The following is a 25796-nucleotide window of genomic DNA, read 5'->3' as shown; positions in this document are numbered from 1 at the left end:
AATGGCACTATGCTATACTATGACTGTAAATGGTTTTAAATATCGCGTTGTCCTAGAAAACTGTAATTCTGCGGTTGTTTGATTCTCGTCTGTGGAATGCACCACTTTTGGTATTTTGCCAATTACTCTAGGGGTAAATTGCAATCAAGGATTTTTTTAAATCGAGTACTTGACTATAATTGAGGAATCGTTACAGCCCTATACTGGTAACATAGTTTTATATTATTAGATCACAAAGAAATGCCTATAGACAAATAAATATATTTTCTCAATAGCATATCCAAAAAACGTGTGTGTGTGTGTGTGTGTGTGTGTGTGTGTGTGCGTGTGTGTGTGTGTGTGTGCGTGTGTGTGTGTGTGTGTGTGTGTGTGCGTGTGTGTGTGTGTGTGTGTGTGTGTGTGAGCATGCATTATTGAGTTGACATGGAAAAACTGGTTTGATTTAGTGCAGAAAACTGGTGCAAATCATTAAGTTTAAAGTGAAAGTGAGCCAATAAGTGGTCTTCTTCTGCTGGCCATTCTACTTATTAATGAAGTCTTTTCACATGTGCTTTTGGATTAATTCATATTTAGGGTAGACACTAAAAAAATCACTTGTATAACAATAACTATTATAACACAATCATATTTTGTCAGTGTTTATCACTTCATTTGCACTGACACTTCACATAATTGCTAGTAATGTGGTAAATCATGGTAAATCACGCTAGAAACATGGTAAGTCATAGTAAATAATAGTAGAATGTGGTGTATTAAGGTAAATCAGTAAGAATCCTGTTAAATTTCTAGAACGTGGTTTATCATGCTAGAACATGGTAAATCATGGTAAACTATGCTAGAACAGGGTAAATCATGGTAAACCATGATAAATCATGATGAACTATGGTAAATAATTTTAGAATGTGGTATATCATGGTAAATCATGCTAGAACATGATCTTTTCCATCTATGATGTCAGTGGTTAAATGCTTGCTAAATAAAACTTAATAACTTTTTATGCTTTTGTGCTTTGAGGCCTTAAAGGCCTTAATTGCTTGAACCCCGATAAATGCTGCTTGCAGCTTTAATTAACATTATTTTCGAGCCGCATCGTCGTTTCATTCTCAAATATTATTGTTTGTCTAAAGTGGTGTAGACAAACTAATATATGACCAAGGATACAATCAGCCCACGCAGTCGTCTCTCCATAGTTAACAGCGGCGTGTTGTTGTCTGCACGTTAATTCTGACCAAACGAAGTGCAGTTATGGAAATGCATTCCGAGTGATGTGGATGTTGTCACGTGACTGCATTTTGGTTCGTTTTATCAACTCATAAACTGATTCGGACCAGAGCGATCAGTGTGGTGTGAAAAGGAACCAAAACGCCTTAAAAATGCTACAAAGTATCATTTTTCGCCCTTGGTCCGGACCAAATGAACCAAACTACAGATGTGAAAGCACCCTAACTGCAACCATGGACGTTTGGCAGGAATAGTAGGCTATAATGCCTTCAAGTAACATTACGTCGTTTTATTTTGACATTATGAATATATATATATATATATATATATATATATATATATATATATATATATAATATAAAAAGACAGAAAATTTTACTTGTTCTACCTTATTATGATTTTATGATACACTCAAAACATTCCACAACAAATCCTTTAAATTTAATGTAGAAATAAAAACGAAAGTAAGCAGTGTTAGGCTCACGTAACCCTCTCATTAGAATCAAAATGTTTCAACATTTGCCATGTATTTGGATGCTAAACTATTCTTTATTATAGGCTTTGTAATTCATTTGTGTTCCAATATCGACGGAAAAAATCATCCTCTTCACACGCGCAAAAAATGTGCTTGGAACATCACAGTGGTGCGGTGCTTACCGTGAATGGTACAAATTGTACTACTGACTATTTAAACAGAGCAGTGTAATTTTTATATGTTAGGTTGACTATTTTATTATTATATTTTATTAGGGCTATAATGAACAGGCTGCGATGTCAAGATTGCAATGCTGGAATGTGTGTGTGCTTGTGTGTGTGTGTGTGTGTGTGTGGCGCGGGCACGATTGAACAGTGGACACATAAAAACATACTCCGTCATTTTGTTCATACAGGACATCATTCAAACTGCAAAGTGTTAACTTATATTTGTTTTTGTTTTGTATATTTGTACAGTCGCAATAAAACACAACATTGTGCTTTTGTAAAATAATTTCGAGCAATCTGCCCTCCAAAAGGCGCTAATTTTAAAATTAAACTAAAATGCTCACGGCTGCACGGGCATTCATAACAGTGCGCATCCACGGCGAGGAACGAGCAGAAAATAAAGTAAATACAATCTCCTCAGTCCTCCGAAGATCCCGAAAAAAATGTCCGTTGGTGCTTCAGTGACTACTTCGCTCAGAGAACCTGTCAATCACGACGTTTCACCACCGCATCACGTAACTAACTAAAAACCAACTTATTTTTGAAACAGACACTTGAACTTACATCAGTGTGATAAAAACGACAGCAAATGAAAGAAACCACGTTTGGAAAAAAGATATTTGATGTGTAATTTAATTGTTTATTTGGTCTCCTGTCCCGTTGAATAACACAGGGAGGCGGGGCTTATGACCTATACTAGGACCAGTCACCGGGGGTCGATCGAGATGTTTTGGCTTCACTTTTCAGGGCTTGTGCGGCACGCTTGGTTTAAACAGATGGGGCTTCTGCGAGCTAATAACGTTAATCAGTCTAACATGGTGGTAGCCATGGAAACGTGACGGCATTGTTGGCTCACAGTGAACGTCCAGGCTGTAGTGACGAACTCGTTTCTGCCCCACGAGTGACAGGTGAGACACCTCACAGCTCAGCGTCGCTCCGTTATCTTTCCTCTCCACGGGGATACGGATAGTGTTGGAAACACTCACAATCTTGCCATTCTCCTGCTGAGAGATCACACCTGAACGAAAAGAGAGGGATGGAAAAAAATAGAGGGGTTTATAGAAGTGAGTTTGCCCAAATTTGAACAATGTTCACATTTCAGCCAGACAATTTTTGCATACCTTTCATTCAAAGGATTGCACGCTCTCTCTGGATACTTCAAAGAGTACGAATTCGATGTGCTGAGCAATATACCTTACACACATTGATTTCACAACCACAGAACAGGCTCTATTATCCCTGTGAGACTTTTAAGTTTTAATTTGATGATGAAAAACGAAATGACAAGGGGCGAGTGAAGGGCACAAAAGTGGTAATGACAGAGAAGGGGAAGTGTAGGTCGATAGAGAGTGGGGTCAAAATGAGTTTACAGAATTATGAAGGATATGTCAAGATTACCGTAATTACAGGTTCCTAACTTGTAAAATTCAGATTTAGATATGTGAAAATCATATGAACCAGTAAGAAAAGGCTAATTTATTGACAGTAGTTAATGTGTTATGCATCATGAACTAAAACATAAACAACAACACAAAGATGACACATTTTTGGAGGCCGAAACTTTCTACATCACTACTACCTGGGGATGCACCAATATGAAAATTTTGGCCGTTACCGATAACCAATAATTGTTTATATTTGAAAGCCGATAACAGATATATTGGCCGATAAATCTAAATCCGAATTTTTATATAATTTCTGAGAGCCTGAAACATTCTCATAATTTTATGTAGCCTATATGACAGACTTGCGCTGCGCTTAACTGTATTTTTTCTTTTATAATATAACTGTTTTATTCCAATCATATTTAAAGCAATTCAAAACAATCACGGTGAACAGAGCACATCTGAAGTGTCTCGGCTGAAGGAAATAATCCATTATTAATCAGCTTTAATATATCGGCCATATTTTCTTATCAGGCCGATAACATTAAAAATGAACATATATCGGCCAATACTGATATGGTGGCCGATATAGTGCACCCCTACTTCTACCCCTTGTGAATTTTTCAAAGATTTTACTTGTCTTGAAAAAGGTTGTTGGTACAAAATGGCTAAATGGGACAACAGAGGTTGTTGGGTACATTCAACAGTCCGCTAGTCCTCTTTCACAGCCTCTTTGTGTTTATAATCACACTCTTGCAAACTATTCTAACTATGCATTTGTGGAAGCTTAGTGATGGTGGCGCTGAAATCATGCAACAGAGATGTAGTTTGTTTATAGCCTACATTTAGCTTTTTACTTCTGCCAATTGTATTTAGGCTTCAAAATTCATGAAAGTTGTGTTGATTTGTGAAGATTATCATGATGAACAAAACTTTTGGTCACAGAGCGTATTTTCTGAAATAATCCAAAAGTCAAATTAGGTTTTTGTCAGGGGAACCAGGATGATGCTAACTTCTGGCTCGGCCTACAAAAATACACGTGTTGTCATCTCATAATTACGGTAATTACGACATGGTGTGAACACAGCATTTAGCTCCAACCCTAATCAAAGACACTTGAACAAGCTAATCAAGGTCTTCAGAGTTACAGGTAGGTGAGTTTAATCAGGATTTGAGCTAAACTCCGGGGCCCGATTTAAGGAACCCTGTTGTAAAGTGTTACCCAATCTCAGAGTTACCACCTCATAATAATATGACATGAACGCAGCATTGTATAAAACAGGGCTGTTTCAATGTTTGTGTTACTCCACTTGTCTATGATTGTGGTGTTCCAGACCAGAGTATGTGAGCAGTTTGAGGAGTTGTGTGGTTTTGCATGAGGCTGTTTTTAGACAGGCTGCCAGTCTGTGCGCTACTTGGCGAATTAACAGCAAATTTTGTCTGAAACATAAGTTACCTGACTTGTTTATAGAACTTACTCGTGTGATAACACTTAAATAACGTTGATCGAGCAGACATTTAAATTATTTTCACTGAAGTGTAACAGCGATGGGCTCAGAAATCCAAATTCAAGCTGAGTCCTGTCTTATTGAATCTGTTGAAAGACACTCTTCTCTCACAACTTTATATTCGAACAACATTGTTAGTGCACAAAGCCTACAATCTCAGCCTAACTCTTTCCCTGCCTCTGTTTCTCTGTCTCTATGTCATTCTCTTTTTGGAGCCAAAAAAGGAAAGCTGAAACAAAAAGATAGAGCAAATGTGATGGCATTGAGGAAAAGAAGGGGGAGTGGAAGCAAGAAAACGAGAGATAAAGTCGACAGAAATGAAAGGAAGGCACAGATTGAGGCCCCACCTGCATCCAGTTCTGTGTGGGGGTGTGTGTTTGACAAAAAAAAAAAAAAAAAACTTCCTCTGCACACATCCGAAGAGACCCAGATGGACAGATGCATTTGAAATTCGATAGAATGACAAAGCAATAGAGGGGAAAATGTGCCAATGAGCAAACACATGGAGGAGAGGAGAAAAGCGTATCTTCCTGGCTTCCAGAGAGATTAGTCAAAATGCATGACATTTACCATAAAGACAGAGAGTCTGACAAAGAGACAGAGCACATATGCACACATGTGAGGGATTTTTTATAAAAGTGGACTCTTTTGTGTTTGTACATGTGCTTATATGCTTTTTTTCATGTTTGTAAGTGCATGTATAGTATATAAATGTGGCTGCATTGAATCTGAAATTACTTTGTCACATTTAAATGAAACTCACCAGGGATCTCTCGCTGGTCCCGAACCCAGCGCAGGGTGGCTGGTGGTTTGCTCCGTGGGGACAAGCATGTGAGTTCCACCTCTCCACCCTCCACTGCCTCCGTCTTCACCTCCACCGTAGGAATCTCCGGGGGCACCACCACCGACAGCGTCGCCACCAGGTGGTGTGTGTCATCGGTGTAGAGCTGGCAGAAGTAGCCGCCCTCATCAGACACACATACATTAGTCAACGTGATCCGCACCAGCCGCGGTGTGAAAAGAACCATCTGAAAACGGTCGTCTTTCAGTGCTGGAAGAGAGAGAGTAGGGATGAGCAAGGATAAAGCAAATGCAGGACACGCAAGTTAAAATTATATAAAAATTGAACCTATTCACTTTCTAAATGCATCTTTCTGTAAGCCATTTCAGTGATGCATGTTATTGCAAAGAAGAAAATGTGTTTTTTTGTTTGTTTTGTTTTTTTATCAAAAAGGAGCGACTTTCTCCTCCTCTCAAATGACTTTCCTTTTCTGCTGATGTCAAAACAGGCATTTAGGCATTGTTTAAGCCAGTGATCTCAAACTCAATTCCTGGAGGGCCACAGCTCTGCACAGTTTTGTTCCAACCCTAATCAAACACACCTGATCCAGCTAATCAAGGTCTTCAGGATTACTAGAAACTTCCTTGCAGGTGTAAGTTGGAGCTGGTTGGAGCTAAACTGTGCAGAGCTGTGGCCCTCCAGGAATTGAGTTTGAGACCACTGGTTTAAGCAGTCTTATTTCAGGTTTTGCTTTATTCTGTTTATAATGCCTTCTTTTCACAATGGTTAATATCAAGTCAAGCCTATTACATAAGGAAAATGTGTTGTGGCTGGCAATTCGCACTGAGTTAAGTACAATAGATGTGTGAAGAGAAAATGAAGTTGGACAAATGCTACTAATGTTACTAAATTATCATTCAAAATGTTTGTTTTTTAAATGAATACTTTTATTCAAGCAAGAATGCATGAAATTCAACAGTGACAGTAAAGACATTTATAATGTTACAAAATATTTCTATTTCAAATAAATGCTGTTCTTTTGAACTTTCTATTCATCACGGTTTCCACAAAAATATTAAGCAGCACAATTATTTTCAAAATTAATAATAATAATAAATGTTTCTGGAGCAGCAAATGAGAATATTAGAATGATTTCTGAAGAGTCATGTGACACCACAGGAATCACAGGAATAAATAACACTTAAAAATGTATTAAATATACTGTAATAGAAAACATTTTAAATCGTAATAATATTTCACAACATTACTGTTTTTACTGAATTTTGCATAAAATGAATGCAGCCTTGGTGAGCAAGAAACATAAAAAAAAAAAAAAAAAAATCACCAGTCCCAAATTTATCATCAGTAGTGTGCATTTTACATGTCCATATTTCATGGATTAAAAACTGCTGTTTATCACTATGTTTTCAATTACTTTTTGTCACTGTTTTCAATTACTGCTATTCAATTGCTTGTTTTCAGCAACACCGTTGTGCAGATCCTGATTGTGTAAGATACATAAATACCACTTTGTCTTATAAGTGTTGTAAATAATTTGACAGTGAAATAAAGAAGTATTACCTTTTATGTAGCTTCAAAGCAGTTAGTGTAGTAGCTTTTAGTGTCCCTAGCTACTTTATCAAAATTCAAGATTGTAGCTTTACTACTTTTAATTAGTATTAGTTTGATGTTTGCAATCTACGTTTTCAGATGAACTTCTCCAACTCTGATAGAGAATCACACAATAAAGATCAAAAGAATAGAGCAACATAAAAAGGAGAAGATGAAAAGGGAGAAGAAAACAACAACAGACGAGTGTTTTAACTAGCATCTCTCACAGAACAGCTGACAGAGAATAACACATAAATACAGAGGGGAAGCAGAAAACAGAGGAATCGAGAACTGGTGTTGAAAATGATTTGAAACCAAGGTGAGAGAAAAATCAATTGTCAGAAAATAATAATAATAACAAATAATGATGCCAATTGCAGGGGCTGGATGGGCCTTTTTGGGATAAACACACACACACACACACACACACAAACCCATTTTGTATTGACTCGTGCTAAATACTCCTTTTCTCCCTACTTCCATTTAAAGCTTTTTTGTCTGTGGCCAACTGTGCTCTGGAGATGTGACACTCTGCCATCAACACACTCAAAGATAGCAGCCCAATGCGCTGGATCCATAAGATGATTACTGCTCTAGACATTTTTCAACAACTGGCTGCATCTGTCTGTGTTTCTTGCTGGAAAATATGAATGAATGTGAGAGAGAACAAGTAAATTAGTGAGCAAAGGAGCGAGTGAGCGAGTGAGTGAGTGAGTGAGTGATACACTAAGTAAGTGAATCACTAATGAATAGTTAATGAGCAAGCAAATGAGGGCTGGAATGAAATGGCTGGAATACTCTACACGAATTTTAAAAACTGAACAGAAATGGTACGAAGCTAAAAAAAAAAAAAATCGTAGTCTGAGCCCATCATACACTAATTATTTTCTGTGAAATCTTTCAACCCTGACTGCTCAATCTGCAAACTGGTGCACACTTTCGGCAAACTATTGTTGACTCAAATTGAGAACAAAAGTTGTGTAGTGTATTCCAGCCTCGAGTGAGTTATATACGGAGCAAGTGAAAGAGTGATACATTGAACGAATGAGAGAGATAGTGAATGAATAAGTGTTAAACTAAATAAGTTAGTGAGTGCTCTTTTGTGACGTGTACCTACTCACTCGATCCGTGTTTCTAAATGGCAGGGAAATGACAATGCATTGTCCAGGCCGCTGTCACCTTTAGTCACGCTTCATTTACATACCTCAAAGATCTGGCCAATATGAAAGAATCTCATGGAAAGGGCGCATGCTGATAGGTTATTGTATTCATGACTGCTGAGGGATATTTACGCTCTGTTGCCCGCTAAAAGACTGTTATCGGGATTCATTAGTTAGCAAGCAGAGTTTTTATTTGCGTTTCTCTGTACATTTAGACCAGGGCACTCAAGCAGTAAGGGCAGCTTGGAGCTGTCATGATCACACTGTAGAATCCAACGATATTAAAAGCATAAAGAATGTTAGTAAAAAGTGAGTCTAAAAAAAGAGTAGTGTGAATGGTTCCGAAGAGGTGTGATTTAGCTCCAACAAAATGGCCCAATTATGTGCACTTAAAGGCAGAGATCACAGATACTAATTCAGCTTTTAGCTTTTGTGGTCCTTTCTGTTTCTACCAATTTCATTCTTTCTCTCCATTCTCTTTTTTCACAGAATTACGTATGCTTTCTGAGTCCTTCTCTGAGGCAAGGGTTACAAGGTCAAGGATAAAAACACATTACATATCATGCAAAACGAGAGTGACAGAAAGTCATCACTTAAAAAGATTTCAAATTTGAGTGATAGTGATGGCTGTGATGGAAAAAACTAAGGTTATTACATAAAAGGACCTTAAAAAGAAATTGAAATGAGGTGTAATCAGTTAAAAAGGATTTCAGAAAGACTGATGGCGTCAGTATAAATATATTCCAAAGATGATAAAAGCTAACTAGCATGAAAAGAGACTGCTCCACTGCTAGCACAAACTCCAAGGTTGTGTTTAACATATTTACCACTTACCAGCACTAAAAGAGAACCATTAATGGAAAAGGAATGTGTCTGATGAAGTCAGTGTCAGAGAAGGAGTGCTCAATAAGTTAATTTTGGTACATGATAAAAATGCAGCAAAATGGGGACGAACTTTAATAAAATCAATGACAAACTTTACATGAGGTTTAACAGACCAGCAGTGCGGATGTGTATTTTAAATATAATACATAAACATATATAAATCAAAGTTTCCATATGTGAATAGTGATAACTAATAAAAAAATCGAATTGTGAGATTTGCATTTGCAATTTGAGAAAGCATTACTGTATATAATGCAATAGTAAAAGTTATTTTTATGCAATAAAACTTTGATATAAAATAATGTCACACTGTGAGTCACAAATTTGAAAAATAGTCACACTATAAGATATTAAGTCACAATTTCTAGAAAAAAAGTTTAAAATTGTGAGATAAAGTCACAATTATTAGGAAAAATTTAGAGATACACAGTCACAAAAAAGTCACATTGTAAAATATAATCACATATTTGTTTCCTTGTTATATAAAAACATTTAAATCAAAGTTAAAACAGTCAAGATTTTGAGAAGTGACAATTACGAGAATACTTTTGCAATCATGAAATATAAAGCCACATTGTGAGAAATTAAGTCACAATTGTGAGAATAAAGTAAAATTTTAGACTTTTAACATTTTTATGTTGTTTCTTTGTTGTTTATTCTCTCAAAATAAACTATCCCACTAATTGGTCCTGCGTATCTCAGCATAATCCTCAAGTCTTCTAGCTAACCTAAAGTAATGGGAGCAGGCATATTAAAATAATTATGCCAAAACACTTTTGTTCGAACACTTTAAGATATGTTATTTTCATGGGGATTTAAAAAGATCTGCTAGCGATGGCTAATGAAGTTTTAGCTGCGCTCACCTCGTGTTCCATTGAAGAAGAGCGTTTGTCTGCGTGGGTTCTGGATGACCACGATCGAGCCGTCGTAGTTCTGAAGACGGCAAGAGATCTGTGCCGTCCCCCCCTCCAGCACAGTCACGTTCTCAGCCTCCACGGCCTGAACCCGTGCTAAAAGACAGAGGGGTAACAGAGTTAATGCAGAACTCTCATTTGGTGAAATTAATCATTTATAAAATGTGTTTTTGATGGACAGAAGGAGACAAGATGGCACATGGAGCAATTTTGAAGATAGAAATACCTCAGTGACCAATGAACAACTCTCTCACGTAACTACCTTTGTGCTTAGAAGTGTGAACTATGCAGAAGAGGAGAGACAGACGAGCGAAAAAAGAAAATAATGAGAGACTGACAGATAGACAGAGACAACGAGAGGGAGAAAAATAAAGAAAAGGGTCCTAATTAAGTGCTGGTAAGACCAATAGCATCGTTATCTTTATCCATTACTGTGAGCTGATACACTTCTCTGTTCCATCTGCTTGATCTAACATCCAGCTTGTGAAAGTGTTGGTAATGACGGCTCTTTTGAGAGAATGAACTCTGTTCAGTCATACGCAAGCAACACAGAACAACTAATGGCACTTTAGCTGCTAAAACGAACACATCTTAGTTGAAGGTAATGTCTGGTGCATGTTCTGGGTGACGCTTGTGTATTGTTGATGTTTATTTTAGCAGTATGGAGTAGGTTGAACATGATGTAATCACCGCTGGCCTGTGTGAGCATGTTGCTGGAATCCACCACAGCACATCATTAGCAGTGTTCTTCATAGAGAGCCTGTCTCTGGTGATCTGTAATGATTCGCAACCCTGACACCACGTTCATCCCCAGAACAGACTCCATATGATGACATCGGCTGATTCGCTGAGACCTGTCTCCTCCATCTCTCCACTCACTTAGCTAGGACAGGATGTCTGACATGTTACAGACTTGCCGTATGACAAGAAGTCTGTATATAGCTTGAGCTTAGAACCAACAGTTACTCGAGTATTGTGCAGATGACTCATTTCACACCATAAAAAAAATTATAATAAAGTGGAGAAGGTGAAGGGTGTTTCATTAACTATAGACGCTTCTGTTCAAGGGATTGATTTTTATTCAAACTAACATTTTTCTATATTTATTTATATAAATGTTACATTAAAACTGCCTTGGATACTTTTTCCCATGAATTTTTTTTTTTTTTTTTTTCATTTATTTTATCAAGCTACTTTTCTAAAGACGTGAAGAATAAGGTCGAGGTATAGGACTGTGAAGCTTTGGGGGTGTTGATGGACTCAATCTCCTCCATCTATGTTTTGATCATCGTTCTGAATCCGATCTAGACGTGGTCTTTGACAAAAACACGTTTTCCTCAGCTTTTTGCTTTTTGTTTTTATTAATTTAACTTACCCACATTCAAGTGTTAATTTAAAAAAAGAATGCAACTCTCTTTCAACTGTCCCTTAATATAATTTCCAACATAACCAACAATTTTGTCACTAGTAATGTTAGTGTACTTATATTTTATCTCAAGCTTGCCCACTATTCTCAGTGTGAACAATACATTTATTATGCATAGGCCCAATTTACAATCAAGCTGCAATTTTACCAAATTATGTAAAAGTGTGAAAATATTAGTTCATGACTTTCAAAAAAGGGTTATTCTGTAATGTCTATCCAGTGTTGTACCATTGATAAAAAACTAACTACTGACGTTTTTTTTTTTTTTTTTTTCTCAAGGTCAAAAGTGCTCAAAGCTCTCCCACACAATAATGTTAAGATTGCTTTCAAACATTTCATCAGGACCTCGTGGTTATAGAGGACGTCTGAGAGAGAAACAATTAGGATTAGGATATGTGGCGTGCTTGATGAGAGCGAAAAGGGACAAAAGACAAAGTTCAGAAAGGACATAAAGGAGAAAGGTGTGAGACGGCAATTCAAATTCAAGCAATCCGCCCCCACAGTCACATCCCTAATATATTTATATAAAAATACAATAGGCCTACCTGATTTTGAACACAAGAGGGCAGAATAGCACTATGACTACTTAAACATAAACATAATTCTTAAATTGAAAAAAAAATAATAATAAAATGGGTTTAGTTCTTATATTTGTATAATTTTAAATAGAAATAAATTATGTATAATTACATTTTTAGAAGATATGAGGCTTTTAGTGTTTCCTTTTTTTGACATTACTTCAGTCCCTCGCCATAGCAAAACCGTTTGAGATATTTATTATCCGTTCACAATTTATTATCTTTAATGTATTTTCATCATGTTGAAAAAGTTTGATGTGAATAAAATAAACCAGTTAGGAGGAGTTGTTAAAAACTGTCCAAAAAATCCACATTCAAACCAAAATATCTGACTTCCTGTTGCTCTGAGCTAATGACTGTAAAATTAGAAAGTTGTCCGGCTCGATGAGACCAATATACGTACGGATTTTTGTAACTGTTGGTAAAACTAACCCCCCCACTTTTGTCAAAAGCATTTTGAAAGTGACACACTTCCTGCTGCCAGTTGGTGGCGCTATAACTTTGACTCACAATAGTTACATCCATCTGATCGGCCTCTTACCACGAACACACTGGTGAAGTTTCATCAAGATCAGTTAATGTATGCAGAAGTTATATGTAGCGACACCAGCTCAAATGAGGGGAATGTACAATTATTGATTATTAATTATCAATTATTAATTATTAATAATCAATAACTAATCATACTGGCTATCACTTACACACTTTAAATCGCCCAAAAAGGCAATACAAAGCCCATATATTTGTATCTCTATATATAAACAATTAACCACAACAAATTACAATTAATTATGAATATACAGATGGGCTATATATCAAATTTGTGAATTACAAAGTTAATATTACATCGAATAATTCGTTTGTCCGCCAAATGAATCATGCGATTTCTTATCGACTCTCAAGGATGATTCTTCTTATAAACTGTCAAGAAAGGCTATTCCTCTGGCCATGATGAAGAACTTTCTTATTTTACAAAATGATTAACTTGTAGTCTGATCACAAATGCAGCTTGTAGCTAAGATCATACACATTTAAGAGGCTTTTGTTCTGTGAGCAGCAAACAGAGACAATCAAGCGTATAATGGGTTTTTAATAAATGAAACTATAAACATACAACTACATCTAACAAAGAATGCATATATGAACAGTATAAGGAAAGTAAATAAAGAAAGACAGAAAAACAGATCACAGCGTGGCAAACATATCACAGACAATGAACCTTGAGAACCAGCAAAAGAATCAAAATCACCTTAAGCAGGGGCAGATAATACGCATTAAATCTTAGTAAAAGAATACTTGCATTGATCGTTGTGGCTGAACAGGAATGCGTGTCTGTGAGTGTCCGTTCTAGCAGTGGTGGAAAGAGTACTAAATAATTGTACTTAAGTAAAAGTATTGCTACTTAAGTAATAATTTACTTGAGTACAAGTAGAAGTACTGAAAAATAATATGACTCAAGTAAGAGTAAATAAGTAGTTTGCGTAAAGGTCCCGTTCTGCGTGATCCCATGTTTCAAACTTTAGTTAGTGTGTAATGTTGCTGTTAGAGCATAAATAATATCTGTAAAATGATAAAGCTCAAAGTTCAATGCCAAGCGAGATATTTTATTTAACAGAAGTTGACTACAAAAAACGGCTCGATTGGACTACACCCCTCTACATCCTGCTTTAGTGATGTCACCAGAACCGTTTCTTGACTAACCTCCGCCCACAGGAATGCTCCCTCAACTCTACTGGCTACTTGCGCACTTCTTATAACTTAGGCTACTGTGTTTACTCAGCTCTTACGGTGATTTTCTGAAGTAAAACTGACGCTTCATCTTTTGTGTGATGTACAATAAACTTTATTAAACTCATCAGTACATGTTTGATCATCATTCAGACAGCAGACTTGTAGGCTATTAATAAATAATGGATACATAGCCTACAAGCAGATGACAAATACGTTATAATAACCGTAATTAAACTACTAAACTATACCTGTTTCATCTCTATACAGCACTCTGACTCTGTAGGCATTATTGTCCGACTCGAAATGAACGCCGTTACTGAGTTTCTGATATTATCATCATTCCGTGAGATGAATTTTTCCTGACAGACTGAGCGCGAGCTCTTGAAGCTCCGCCCCCAGGGTCGTCCAGCAGCAGCTCATTTGCATTTAAAGGGCACACACTGGAACAGCTCGTTTTTCTGAGCCCCAAAAAATGTCAATTTAAACATGCTGTAAAAAATGATCTGTTGGGTATTTTGAGCTCAAACTTCACATACACACTCTGGGGACATCAGAGACTTATTTTACATCTTGTGAAAAGGGGCATAAAACGGGACCTTTAAAAACTACTCAAGTAACTACGTTACAAAGTACTTTAGTATTATTTTTCTATTTTTACCCAAAATGGGGAGATGAATGCGATGGAGCGCTAAACACTCTCATGTCAATTCTGTTTCATTCATACTAGAAGCCCAGTACACACTGATTCATACCTCGCGCAGAAAGTCCACAAGTGAGATTCATAGAATGATTCACTTATGGCATTTCAGGAAATGCCAATATGGATATAATAACATGCAAATAGAGACATTTGACTGAAGAAACATGAAGACAAACACATGATAGCGATATCTTAGGTATTTTCATAAGAATGATTTATGTCTTTAAAGGGATAGTTCACCAAAAAAGGAAAATTAACCCCTGATTTATTCACCCTCAAGTCATCCTAGGTGTATATGACATTCTTCTTTCAGATGAATACAATCAGAGTTATATTTAAAAATGTCCTGGCTCTTCCAAGCTTTATAATGGCAGTGAATGGCGAGAGAAAATTTGAAGCCCCAAAAAGTGCACCCATCCATGATAAAAGTGCTCCACTTTTACTCCAGGGGGTTAATAAAGGCCGTCTGAAGTGAAGCCATGTGTTTGTGTAAGGAAAATACCCATATTTATAACTTTATAATCTAAAATAACTAGCTTCAGCCAGACGACCAACCATACGCATCGATTTACGGCGGAAGTCTAACCCCTGACTCGACGCACAACGTATATATATTATAGAAGAGCAGCTTCAGTTTGTTGCACAGCCCTATTTGTTTAAACCACGAGAGGCGTCTAACCTTACGATACTCCTACATTCTACATCATACATGTGTCACAAGTTACTCTTGTGGTGCAAGTCAATTTGCTTAGTATGCGTACGATCGTCTGGCGGAAGCTAGTTATTTTAGATTATAAAGTTATAAATATGGGAATTTTTCAAAAACCCATGGCTTCGCTTCCGAAGGCCTTTATTAACCCACTGGCGCAATGTGGAGTTTTTTTTTTATCATGAATGGGAGCACTTTTTTGGGTTTTAAAATTTTTCCAGCCATTCAACTTGGAGGAGCCAGGACATTTAATTATGTGCGAGTAAATCATGGGCTAATTTTCATTTTTGGGTGAACTAACCCATTAATGCAATGCTAATCAACATAACCTGTATTATAGAATTTAATAAAATAATATATTCTCACACATGAAACCACAGAAGTAATTTCAAGTAATTTAGATTTTTGAAGCAAAACATGATATTAAACTCATAAATTGTAGTTTTTGATGGTATGCTAAGCAAACATAATAGCTTTACCTGTTAAGAGAACTTTTTTTTTTTTTACTAATCTTTAAAAGTAAGTCCAGAGGCCTGTTGCACAAAAGTAGAATTAAGACATCCGGGATAAATGACTCAGCTGAGCTCAATGAAGCCAAAACATGTGCGTCCAGGCTTAATTGGTTGCACAAAGACCAAGCCAGGATGAGCAGACACGGATTCATTAAGCCAGGTGAAACCAATCCTGGATAGGTGCGCGCTCACGGCTCACTCAAATAGACCCCGCCACAGATCACAGATTAACTGATTTACCATGGCATCTAGAGCCGCGTACTTTTCCCCGTCGGAAGCACAAATCCTCATGGAGGCATATGAGGAGGTAAAAGATATAATTAAGAAGAAAGGCAACACCGCCACAGTGATAAAGCAAAGAGAAAAAGCGTGGCAAAGTATTGCAGACCGCATGAATGCGTAAGTAGTGCACAATTACACACTCACCGCTCCGCTGAAACATCACAATTACAATTCAAATATTTAATTCACATCTCCAAAAACGCAGTTGTACTGTAATTATGAAACGGTTACATTTTTAATTGAAATGCACTGCAGATATGAGTGAAATTGTGTAAAGTAACTCCATCACACTGTATAAAGCTATGATAAATTATTATTAAAGCCTTACATTATTATTTAACGTTACTACGCTCAGTACGGTTTAATCTTAGCCGTTGTACTCTGCTTCTTATGTTGTCCACCGTTTTTTTTTTTGTTGTGTTTCTCTATGAAGGTAAAATGATGCCATAAAGTATTGCATGCGCAGGGTAAGATTTGTGAAAGTGTACATAAGATTGCAAGTGTAAATTAAATTTGCATGCGCAAGAAGATTTGTAAAGGTGTAAATCGCCTTTCAAGTGTAAGAAAAAAATATTTGCAGCATTTAACTGTTATTCGTAAGTGTAATTCATGTATTGTGAAGCTGCAGCTTCATGCTAACGCAAAATAAATAGGATCTGTATTCATCTGACTTCAATTTTTCCGCGCTAACACTTTTGGCACGGTTTTTACGCTCAAATACAGCCAAAAGTAGGCTATTGCAGGCCGGTGAACAGCAATTTGCGACTGAAAACAACAGAGTTAGGAACTGCAAAACAGATTCACTGCATAAAATCAAACTTTGTGTAAAAAAAAAAAACTGTTGCAAATGTCTAAATGTGTGCATGGGGCAACAAAGTTCCTGAAATAACCCGATTTGTACAGTTACGTCTTTCTTTTACCTGCGCTTCCAGTTTTGGCACGATTCTCTCACTCACTGAGTTTTGCAAGCGCAAAGAGGAGGGCGGGTCCACCTTCTTCATGTAGCCAATCAGATGAGCTTCTCGCTGACTCTAGGTTTACTCTTATCTGATTGGTTCAATAAACACACCAGTCACCAGAACACATCTTTATCTTCATTTGGCTCAGAAACCTTCTGGTTGCCGAAATGGTACTTTTGACGAACACTCTGCATTGCCAGTGATGTGCATTGATTGGTGTAATATTCCTCATCTTATGATTTCAGATGGTCTGCAATGCTGACTGTGTGATCAGCAATGTTGTGGCAAAATGGCCTGGCTCAGTCCATGACTCCAGAATCTTTCGGGCCTCTGAAATCTATCAGTGCCTATCACAAGGTAAGCCACACAACCCCTATTTATAACCATCATGGCTGTGTCAAGAATATCACTGTGTTTATGAGGTAGTAATGATGAGATTTTGTGTTGACAGGTGAATTCTCTGGTGTGTTGCTGGGAGACAGGGGGTATGGCTGCCAGCCTTTTCTCCTGACACCTTTCACAGACCCCCAGGAAGCACAGCAGGCCTACAACCATGCCCATGCCAGGACCAGGACCAGAGTTGAAATGACCTTTGGCCTCCTGAAGGCACGCTTTCACTGCCTTCACAAATTAAGGGTCAGCCCTGTTAGGGCATGTGATATTACTGTGGCTTGTGCTGTCCTCCACAATGTGGCCTGCCTGAGGAAGGAGAGGGCCCCCAGAGTGCCACCAGCCATGGACTGGGACAATCCGGCAATCTTCCCTGATGACGACAGTGGTCGGCTGCTGAGGGACCAATATGTGTTGAATTATTTTAGTTAGTATGTGTGCTTTCAATTTTGGTTAAATATGTCCTGCGGTGGCAGAGGAATTTGGGTTTTTTTGGGTTCGTTTTTTTTATGAATTTGGCCTCTTATGATGTTTGTGCGGTATACTGTGTGTAATACAAGGCTGCAGGGAGGCTACTGCATCCATTCATTTGTCTGTTCAGTTGATGTGTATGGATTTGTCCTGCATTTATTTTAGTGTGCAGACATGCAGGGTGTGTTATATACAGACCTTTGAATGTGTATGTATCATTTTGTATAATATGCTTTGATTCTGTGCTTTCCATCTTGTAGAGTCACTGTGACTTCAGTTTTGAAAGGAGCTGATGGTTTACCTGCTTTGTTTTGTCCTTATTCAATAAAGGAACATAATGTTACACATTGTGTTTTTATATTCATATGGAATGTGTATTTGTTTATATGACAGAGCACTAGGGCCACACTGAGGAAAAAGGATAAAGTCATAAATTTATGAGGCTGGTTCTTTCTGCAGAAAAGCTACATATTCTTTTTACAGTTTTGATACTTATGACAATGTGATACTTAATATTCTGGCACATCAGCATGTCTTTGTTTATGAAACCATACTGAAGTACAATTTCACGAAATGCCCCACATCTGTCATTTTAACTAGGGATGCAACGATACCATTTTTTCAGAACCGATCCGATACCAAAAATTCTGAGTATCGGCCGATACCGATCCATACCGATACCAGCGCAGTTTTTTTTTAATCAAGTACAATTTCTATAACTCTGTGTTGAACTGATAAGAACTGAAAAAAAGAAACAACAACAAAAAATATATGAATAAATGCTATTATAAACTAGATTAGTGGATAATTTAGTAGTAAAATTTAGTCTAGAAAAATCATGAGTACACAATAATTGTATAAAATCTGAACATTTTGTGAAAAAAAATGTTTAATAGCAATATAGCAAAAATAGCAATTATTTTATATCCTACTATAAAATTGAGACATTGTTTAAATGTATAGCACAGCTGTTTAATGAGGTAAAAACATAATAGATAGGACAGAACAAGAACGGATATTGATAATCTTTCATTGCGTCACTGTATTATGATATGAAAGGCTCCAATACAGTGCGGCACAAAGCGCTTATGCGCATCCCGAGCGCAGAATGATGCGCTTGAAGCAACATGAGTCACAGCGCGCAGCGCGTCGAGTCCGCATTGAAAAGTTTAAAGCACAAAGAAAATACATATTGATGCGTAGTGTATTATACAGTATCTATCTATGCAATAGTCTATTCAACATTTTCTTTTAACAGGTTTAAATTTCAGTTACTGTGCGCGTGAAGAACAAATAGTGCTCTGACTTTACTGCAGTTGTGATCTAACAGACACCCGGTAGAAAGTAACATGATTAAGGTACAGCAATAAAGTCCAGCAAGATAAAGTTGTTTTATGCGAAACCATAGACCTTTATCTACAGATCAAGTATAATAATAGTAACATTGAATCATCTTGGAGAGAGTTTAATCGTGTTAACTGTCGTAACCGAACGCGACGCGCTTTTTGATGCTGAATGAAGAATGATTGACAGCCGCAGCTGAGGGAAACGTTTACGTGATCTTGAATTGAACGACTTAAATATTAATTTTTATCTCACATTATACTATATAATGGCTTCAGAACACTTATAATATTGTGCACGAAAACGTATGGTGCTTTATAATGTTTGTGTGCCTTTTGTGGGGCTTAACAATAACACAGAATAGTAGGGTACCTACTAGAATGTACATTTCCTGAAGAAAATGTGAAGTGGTGCTTGCAGTGGCAAAACTCGCCACTCGGTTGCTAGAGTTTGGTACATGATTGCATACAAGCCAACAAACATGTCTGTACGATGTTCTGGTGCTGAGATATGGCTAATAGGGTATATGTCGAACGTCGCATTACGAAACCGGAAAACAGAACGCATCGCTTCCGGTTCAGGTCTTTTGTATGTGCTTCTTGCATTTTTTTACTGTTTTACTCAAGATAACTTAAAAGGAGCGAGCAAAGATGATCATAACCAATGTCCCTCGCATGTGAAGATCGATATTTAAAAGTAAAAAAAAAAAAAAATCTTCACACTAACGTTTAGATATTTAAATAGAATAAAACGCCAATAACAAAGTGAGATAGGTAGGTTAGCTGATTACCTTAAAATTCCATAGATATCGGCGTCAGTTCATACGGCTGTTAACACTTTCTATGACAAGCGGATGCGATGAGACCAGGTTTCCGGTTTCGTCATGCGACGTTCGACATATACCCTATTCATGTTGTTCAGGTGGTTGCTAAGGTGTTGCTAGGGTGTTCTGTGTGGTTGCTAGGGCTTTGCTAGGTGGTTGCTAGGGTGTTCTGGGTGGTTGCTATGGTGTTGCTAGGCAGTTGCTAGGGTTTTCTGGGTGGTTGCTATGGTGTTGCTAGGCGGTTGCTAGGGTATTCTGGGTGGTTGCTATGGTGGTTCTAGGTGGTTGCTAGGGTATTCTCGGTGGTTGCTAGGGCGTTGCTAGGCAGTTGCTAGGGTATTCTGAGTGGTTGCTATGGTGTTGCTAGGCGATTGCTAGGGTATTCTGGGTGGTTGCTATGGTGTTGCTAGGCGGTTGCTAGGGTGTTCTGGGTGGTTTCTATGGTGTTCTTGGTGGTTGCTAGGGTGTTGCTAGGGTATTCTAAGTGGTTGCTATGGTGTTGCTAGGTGGTTGCTAGGGCATTCTGGGTGGTTGCTAGGGAGTTGCTAGACAGTTGCTAGGGTATTCTGGGTGGTTGCCATGGAGTTGCTAGGCGGTTGCTAGGGTATTCTGGGTGGTTGCTGTGTTGTTGCTAGGCGGTTGCTAGGGTGTTCTGGGTGGTTGCTATGGTGTTCTGGGTGGTTGCTGTGGTGTTGCTAGGCGGTTGCTAGGGTGTTCTGGGTGGTTGCTAGGCGGTTGCTAGAGGGTTCAGGGTGGTTGCTAGGAAGTTGCTAGGGTATTCTTGGTGGTTGCTAGGGTGTTGCTAGGCAGTTGCTAGGGTGTTCTGGGTGGTTGCTAGACAGTTGCTAGGGTGTTCTGGGTGGTTGCTAGGCAGTTGCTAGGTGTTCTGGGTGGTTGCGAGTGCCTTCAGTACGGCACTCGGCCTGCGGCCTCGTGCCTATGGCTGAATAGGCACAAGCATGGAACGATTTCGCAAGGCCACGAGTGTAATATTGCTTTAAAAAATTGTAAAAAAACAATTGCTAGGGTGTTCTGGGTGTTTGCGAGTGCCTTTGCTAGAGGGTTCAGGGTGGTTGCTAGGCAGTTGCTAGGGTATTCTTGGTGGTTGCTAGGCATTGCTAGGCAGTTGCTAGGGTGTTCTGGGTGGTTGCTAGACAGTTGCTAGGGTGTTCTGGGTGGTTGCTAGGCAGTTGCTAGGTGTTCTGGGTGGTTGCTAGGCAGTTGCTAGGGTGTTCTGGGTGGTTGCGAGTGCCTTCAGTACGGCACTCGGCCTGCGGCCTCGTGCCTATGGCCGAATAGGCACAAGCATTGAGCGATATCGCAAGGCCACGAGTGTAATATTGCTTTAAAAAATACAAAAAAAATGTAAAAAAAAAAACATTTTGGTTTAGGGTGGTTGCTAGGGAGCTCTTAGTGGTTGCTAGGGTGCTGTAACTGGTTGCTAGGGTGTGGCTAAGAATATTTTAGGCCATTACTTATTGGTTGCTTGATAATATAAATCCTCTGAGGGAGAGAGAGAGGGAGAGATGCAGGGGTGTCAGGCCCTTTGGAGTCTGTGTGTGTGAAAACGGCAGTTGGGATTCAAATGTTTTTAGAACTCCCCATGTTAAGTCAATGGGACTTTTTTGGCCGCTTTTTCGTCCGCTGTGCGAACATCTTACACCCGATCGCTTAGAAAAGATATAGCACACCTCTCCTAAATGAGCCGGTCGATTTGACACCTCACTCAGGGGTCTGAGACAAACGGTGTGGGGCGAGTTACGCGCCAAACTTTTGTCCAGAATAAGTATGAGCAATAACAATAGTGTTGCTTTGAAAAAATTTAAAATTTAAAATTTTAAAAATTTTAGAAATTAATGATCACAAACATTTAAATAATGACAGTGGGTCTAGTTATATGTGATAACAATGTATAGTGAGCAGTGAAATAACTATTGGTTTCCATTTGTGGTGACTGCTGACTGACATTAGGGATGAGATTAAATAGATCCTGGAATTTAGCCTGGTCTGGAGCAAGCTAGCTCCACAGAATAAATCTCCATGGTAATTTATACCACAACATATCCTCCTGCCCCCTATCCAGCTTTAGTGCAACCGGATTACGGATCAATTGAGCCAGGATCACCAAGATATCCTGGCTTAATCCCTTATCCTAGTTTTGTGCAACAGGCCCCAGGTAAGATCATTTGAATGTTTTTATTTGAATAATTTCATATTTGAAAGCAAAGATAAGTGAAAGGTCCGATAAAAAAGAGAGATGTAGTATGAATAAAAAAGTGCCAGTAAAAAAAAAAAAAATTAAGTGGGGTATGGTTAACGTTAAATTAAATGCTCTTTTTTTTTCGTTCTACCGAAAATGTGCTGGGAGCCTACTATTGCTTTTACATGCATCTGATTGACAGACAAATCATGCGATCTTATTTCACTGTTGTTGAGGGTTTTTCAGTGTTGTACAAAGTTTGCTTCGTACATTTAGTTTAATTGTACTGTTAAAGAGGGCGAGCTTTACCTTTCAGTTGAACTGTGTTAATGTTTTCAAGACACTTACATTGTTCTTGCTCCGTCCAAGCAATAACGGTGTCCATGTTATGAGCCGAGTTTTTTATTTACTTCACTGCTCAATGCTCTGGTAATATCAATGGGATGACCCATTTCAGGAGTTGCCACAATTACATTTTAAAATCAGAATATGAGCATAGCTCACTTATATTCAATAAAATATTGAAACGTTAGCGATACAGATTCTAAACACGAGCGCCAGTGATTGAATGTCAAAGTGCAGTTTGAACGCCCCGCCCCCCAGCTGAACTGGAAGTTTTGATTGGTTTTGCACCCGAGTCAGACTTGTCTGTTATTGGCTGAAGCGCAGGGCTGAGGGCTCAGCCTCCACCGCACGCAGTAGTTTGAAAAGTGTTTGTGAAATGTTAGCTCGCTCTGTTGCTCCGTCGGCACCTTTGTCAAAGTACTCTGTACTTTTGGTGAAAAATAAATGTAGCGAAGTTGAATACTTTATTTTTATTCTACTCAAGTAAAAGTAAAAGTACCACAATTTAATTATACTCAAGAAAGTAGAAAAAAATCGAAAAATCTACTCAAGTACTGTAACGAAAGTATTTGTAATTAGTTACTTTCCACCACTGATCTTTAGTAGATGTTAGTAAATGTTGTAAGGACTGATTTTCCTGCTAAAACAAAACTCACCCTGCAATAAAGCCATGAAATGCACCCTGGACAGCAGATAGCAAAGACAGAGCACAGGACACTGCCCTGCCCAAACTTATCTCCTTGTCTCCTTGTTTGACTTCAGCTCATCCCCCCTCTCCCTCCTCTAGTCACTGAAAGTTCATTAAGAATGTCTATATATCACATATGATGTATCTTGTGAATATGTTTTTTTTTTTTTTTTCATGTTTGGTATAATTTTAAGTGTCTCAGTGCGATTATTAAAATGGTCTTAATTTCATTACAGTCATTGGTTTAATGAGAAAGATTGAGAACTTAGGAGAATCCGGTTCCCCTCTCTGGGTGAAATCTCCTGAAACCAGGTGCTACCCCCTGGGGTACATGGATTGACCCAAACAACTCTAAACAATATTTGTATAACCCTTTTGTTCTGGTCTGGGTATTTAAGGCGAGGTGACAGAGCAGTCTTTGGGACTCTTTACCAGGATCATCCCCCATACAGTGATGTTTCAGTGTTCTCCTGTTGGAGAGCCCTCACACACCACTGTGTGTCTCTGTCAGGAATGCATTGCTTACTTTTAGAGTCATCTTTGAGCAATTGATGTCATGTATTTATTTCTGAACTGGCTTTTAATCATTTACTTGTGTAATTGGCATGATACATTTTTACCTGACAAATAAATAGCATTTTTCAGAAATCATTATTTCCAGTAGATTAAAGTGCAGTGTGGTGTTTCCGCAAATCTTTGTCCAGAATAGATCAAACTGAAGGCACTATGAATGGAGCATGGGGCACATCTTAGGAAGACCTTCCGATTTCTGACTATCCCTGACTTAGCATGTTGTACGCTGCAACTATTACAAAAAATTACACCTACGGGTCGGCAGTGAGCGGCTGCATAGGGTTAAATACTTGCACTGCACCCTCTGACTATTTCAGGACTAGCTAGTTTGTGATCGTGAGCGCGCAGTCGCGACGTGACGTCTCAAAGTGACACTGGGTCCTTGAACGAATATTTGAAATTATGAGATGCCCAGAATAATCAAAGATCTAAATTAATTCATAATCAATATTTATGATTATTTTCTAATCAGAAACACAATCTAAATTTGATTATCATTTGAAATTGGAGTCAGATTAAGCTCAGAGCTAAAGTAATATTGAAACTAAGGCTACGTTTACACGGAAACGATCTGAAGAGAAAACACAAAAATGATCGCTTTTTATTCTGCGTTTAGACGAGCGTTATCGGGGGGAAATCTGCGTGCATGTGGTGACGCAAAAGTGTGTGAAATTCAATGTAGTATGCACTCCAGGCGGCTAGGTGGCAATGTGAAGCACTGATCGGTGCCTTCACTGTCTAGCAAACTTTTGCGTTTTTACCATTTAGACGGAAACGCGACGGTGGAGCGTTTTTAAGATTTCCACTCTGGAGCACTGTAAACCCTAATAAGTTCACAGAACTCAAAAATTATTTTGTAACAGATTACACAAAAATATTTTAGTGATGTTTTTAAAAGTTTTAAGTTTACATAAAATAAAAATTACATTTCCAGTTGCCTTAAATTATCTCAATGTTACCTTATAAATATTGATATTCCTCAACTTATAATTAGGGAGTAATTCACTCAAAATTTTCAATATTTTTCAACTCATATAATGTGGGAAATACACTCAAAATTTTCAACAATTTTCAACTCATAATGTGGGACATGCACTCAAAATTAATTCTAAACTGAAATACTGATGTCGGCCCGCTACACAATTATAATCAGCTAATAATGTTAGAAAACATGAAAGTGACACCACAGTGACAATTTAACAACTTTTTTTTATTTAACAAAATGCGCTTTTTAAAAGGCACGAATCAAAGGAGCTCAGTCAAAACAAAGTGCTTGTGATAAATTAAAACAAAAGGAAAAGGAAATGAATCCATAAAAACAAAACGTGTTTTAAAGTACATTAAGTGTTAATAGTAATAGTTACATATTCTGATAGTGGTCATTGCTACAGAGGGTAGATTCAGTATTTTGGGTCTCCATCTCACATTATTCAGTAAACATTATGATTAAAACTCACAAAGGATTCATGATAAAATTCAATAAGATTCTAAGTATAATCCATCCTCAACAGCAATGACAGCTATTAGAATGTGGAGCCATTTAACACTGTTTAAAAACATTTTGGCACTTACTGTACCTTGAAGGCTGCAACTCACTTTTTTAAAATAAAACATTTAAATAAAGTACTGGTTTCTACTGTGCCGTACTTCACTGGCAACATCAAGTTAGTGCATCAAGGTAGGTATTAGGCAACAGAACATTAAAAATGTATAGTGCATGAATTGAACAGTCGTTTCCCACAACGTGGGCTGGGCAATACATCAATGTTGTGATATTTATCTATTAACAATCAATGTATTAAATCTGAGGTAGAAGAAGCAAACAGTGTCACATCTTAAATCTGAGGTAGAAGAGGCAAATGATTACATTTGTAAAGAGGGGGAAAAAAACAAAAACT

General features: G+C 37.9%; 2 protein-coding genes across 2 annotated transcripts in view; both read right to left on the bottom strand.

Moving 5' to 3' along the window:
• The window catches only part of LOC307164734 (uncharacterized protein), a gene marked incomplete at its 3' end in the record, with an annotated part of 182775 nt that overhangs the window by 55454 nt on the left and 101525 nt on the right, over positions 1 to 25796 (bottom strand). The gene's annotated exons all lie outside the window — the stretch shown is intronic.
• LOC307164657 (cell adhesion molecule 4-like) lies at positions 2667 to 17106 on the bottom strand (the record flags this gene model as incomplete). The annotated part of the gene is made up of 5 exons (XM_079881691.1): positions 2667 to 2941; positions 5580 to 5867; positions 10117 to 10263; positions 16250 to 16256; positions 17026 to 17106. 5 exons carry the CDS (start codon positions 17104 to 17106, stop codon positions 2667 to 2669), a joined length of 798 nt encoding a protein of 265 aa, XP_079737817.1.

This window comes from Squalius cephalus (assembly GCF_949319135.1).
Source record: "Squalius cephalus genome assembly, chromosome: 9".
Taxonomy (NCBI): Eukaryota; Metazoa; Chordata; class Actinopteri; order Cypriniformes; family Leuciscidae; genus Squalius; species Squalius cephalus.
The sequence above is the reverse complement of the archived record's forward strand: the minus strand, read 5'-3'. Positions and strand labels throughout refer to the sequence as shown.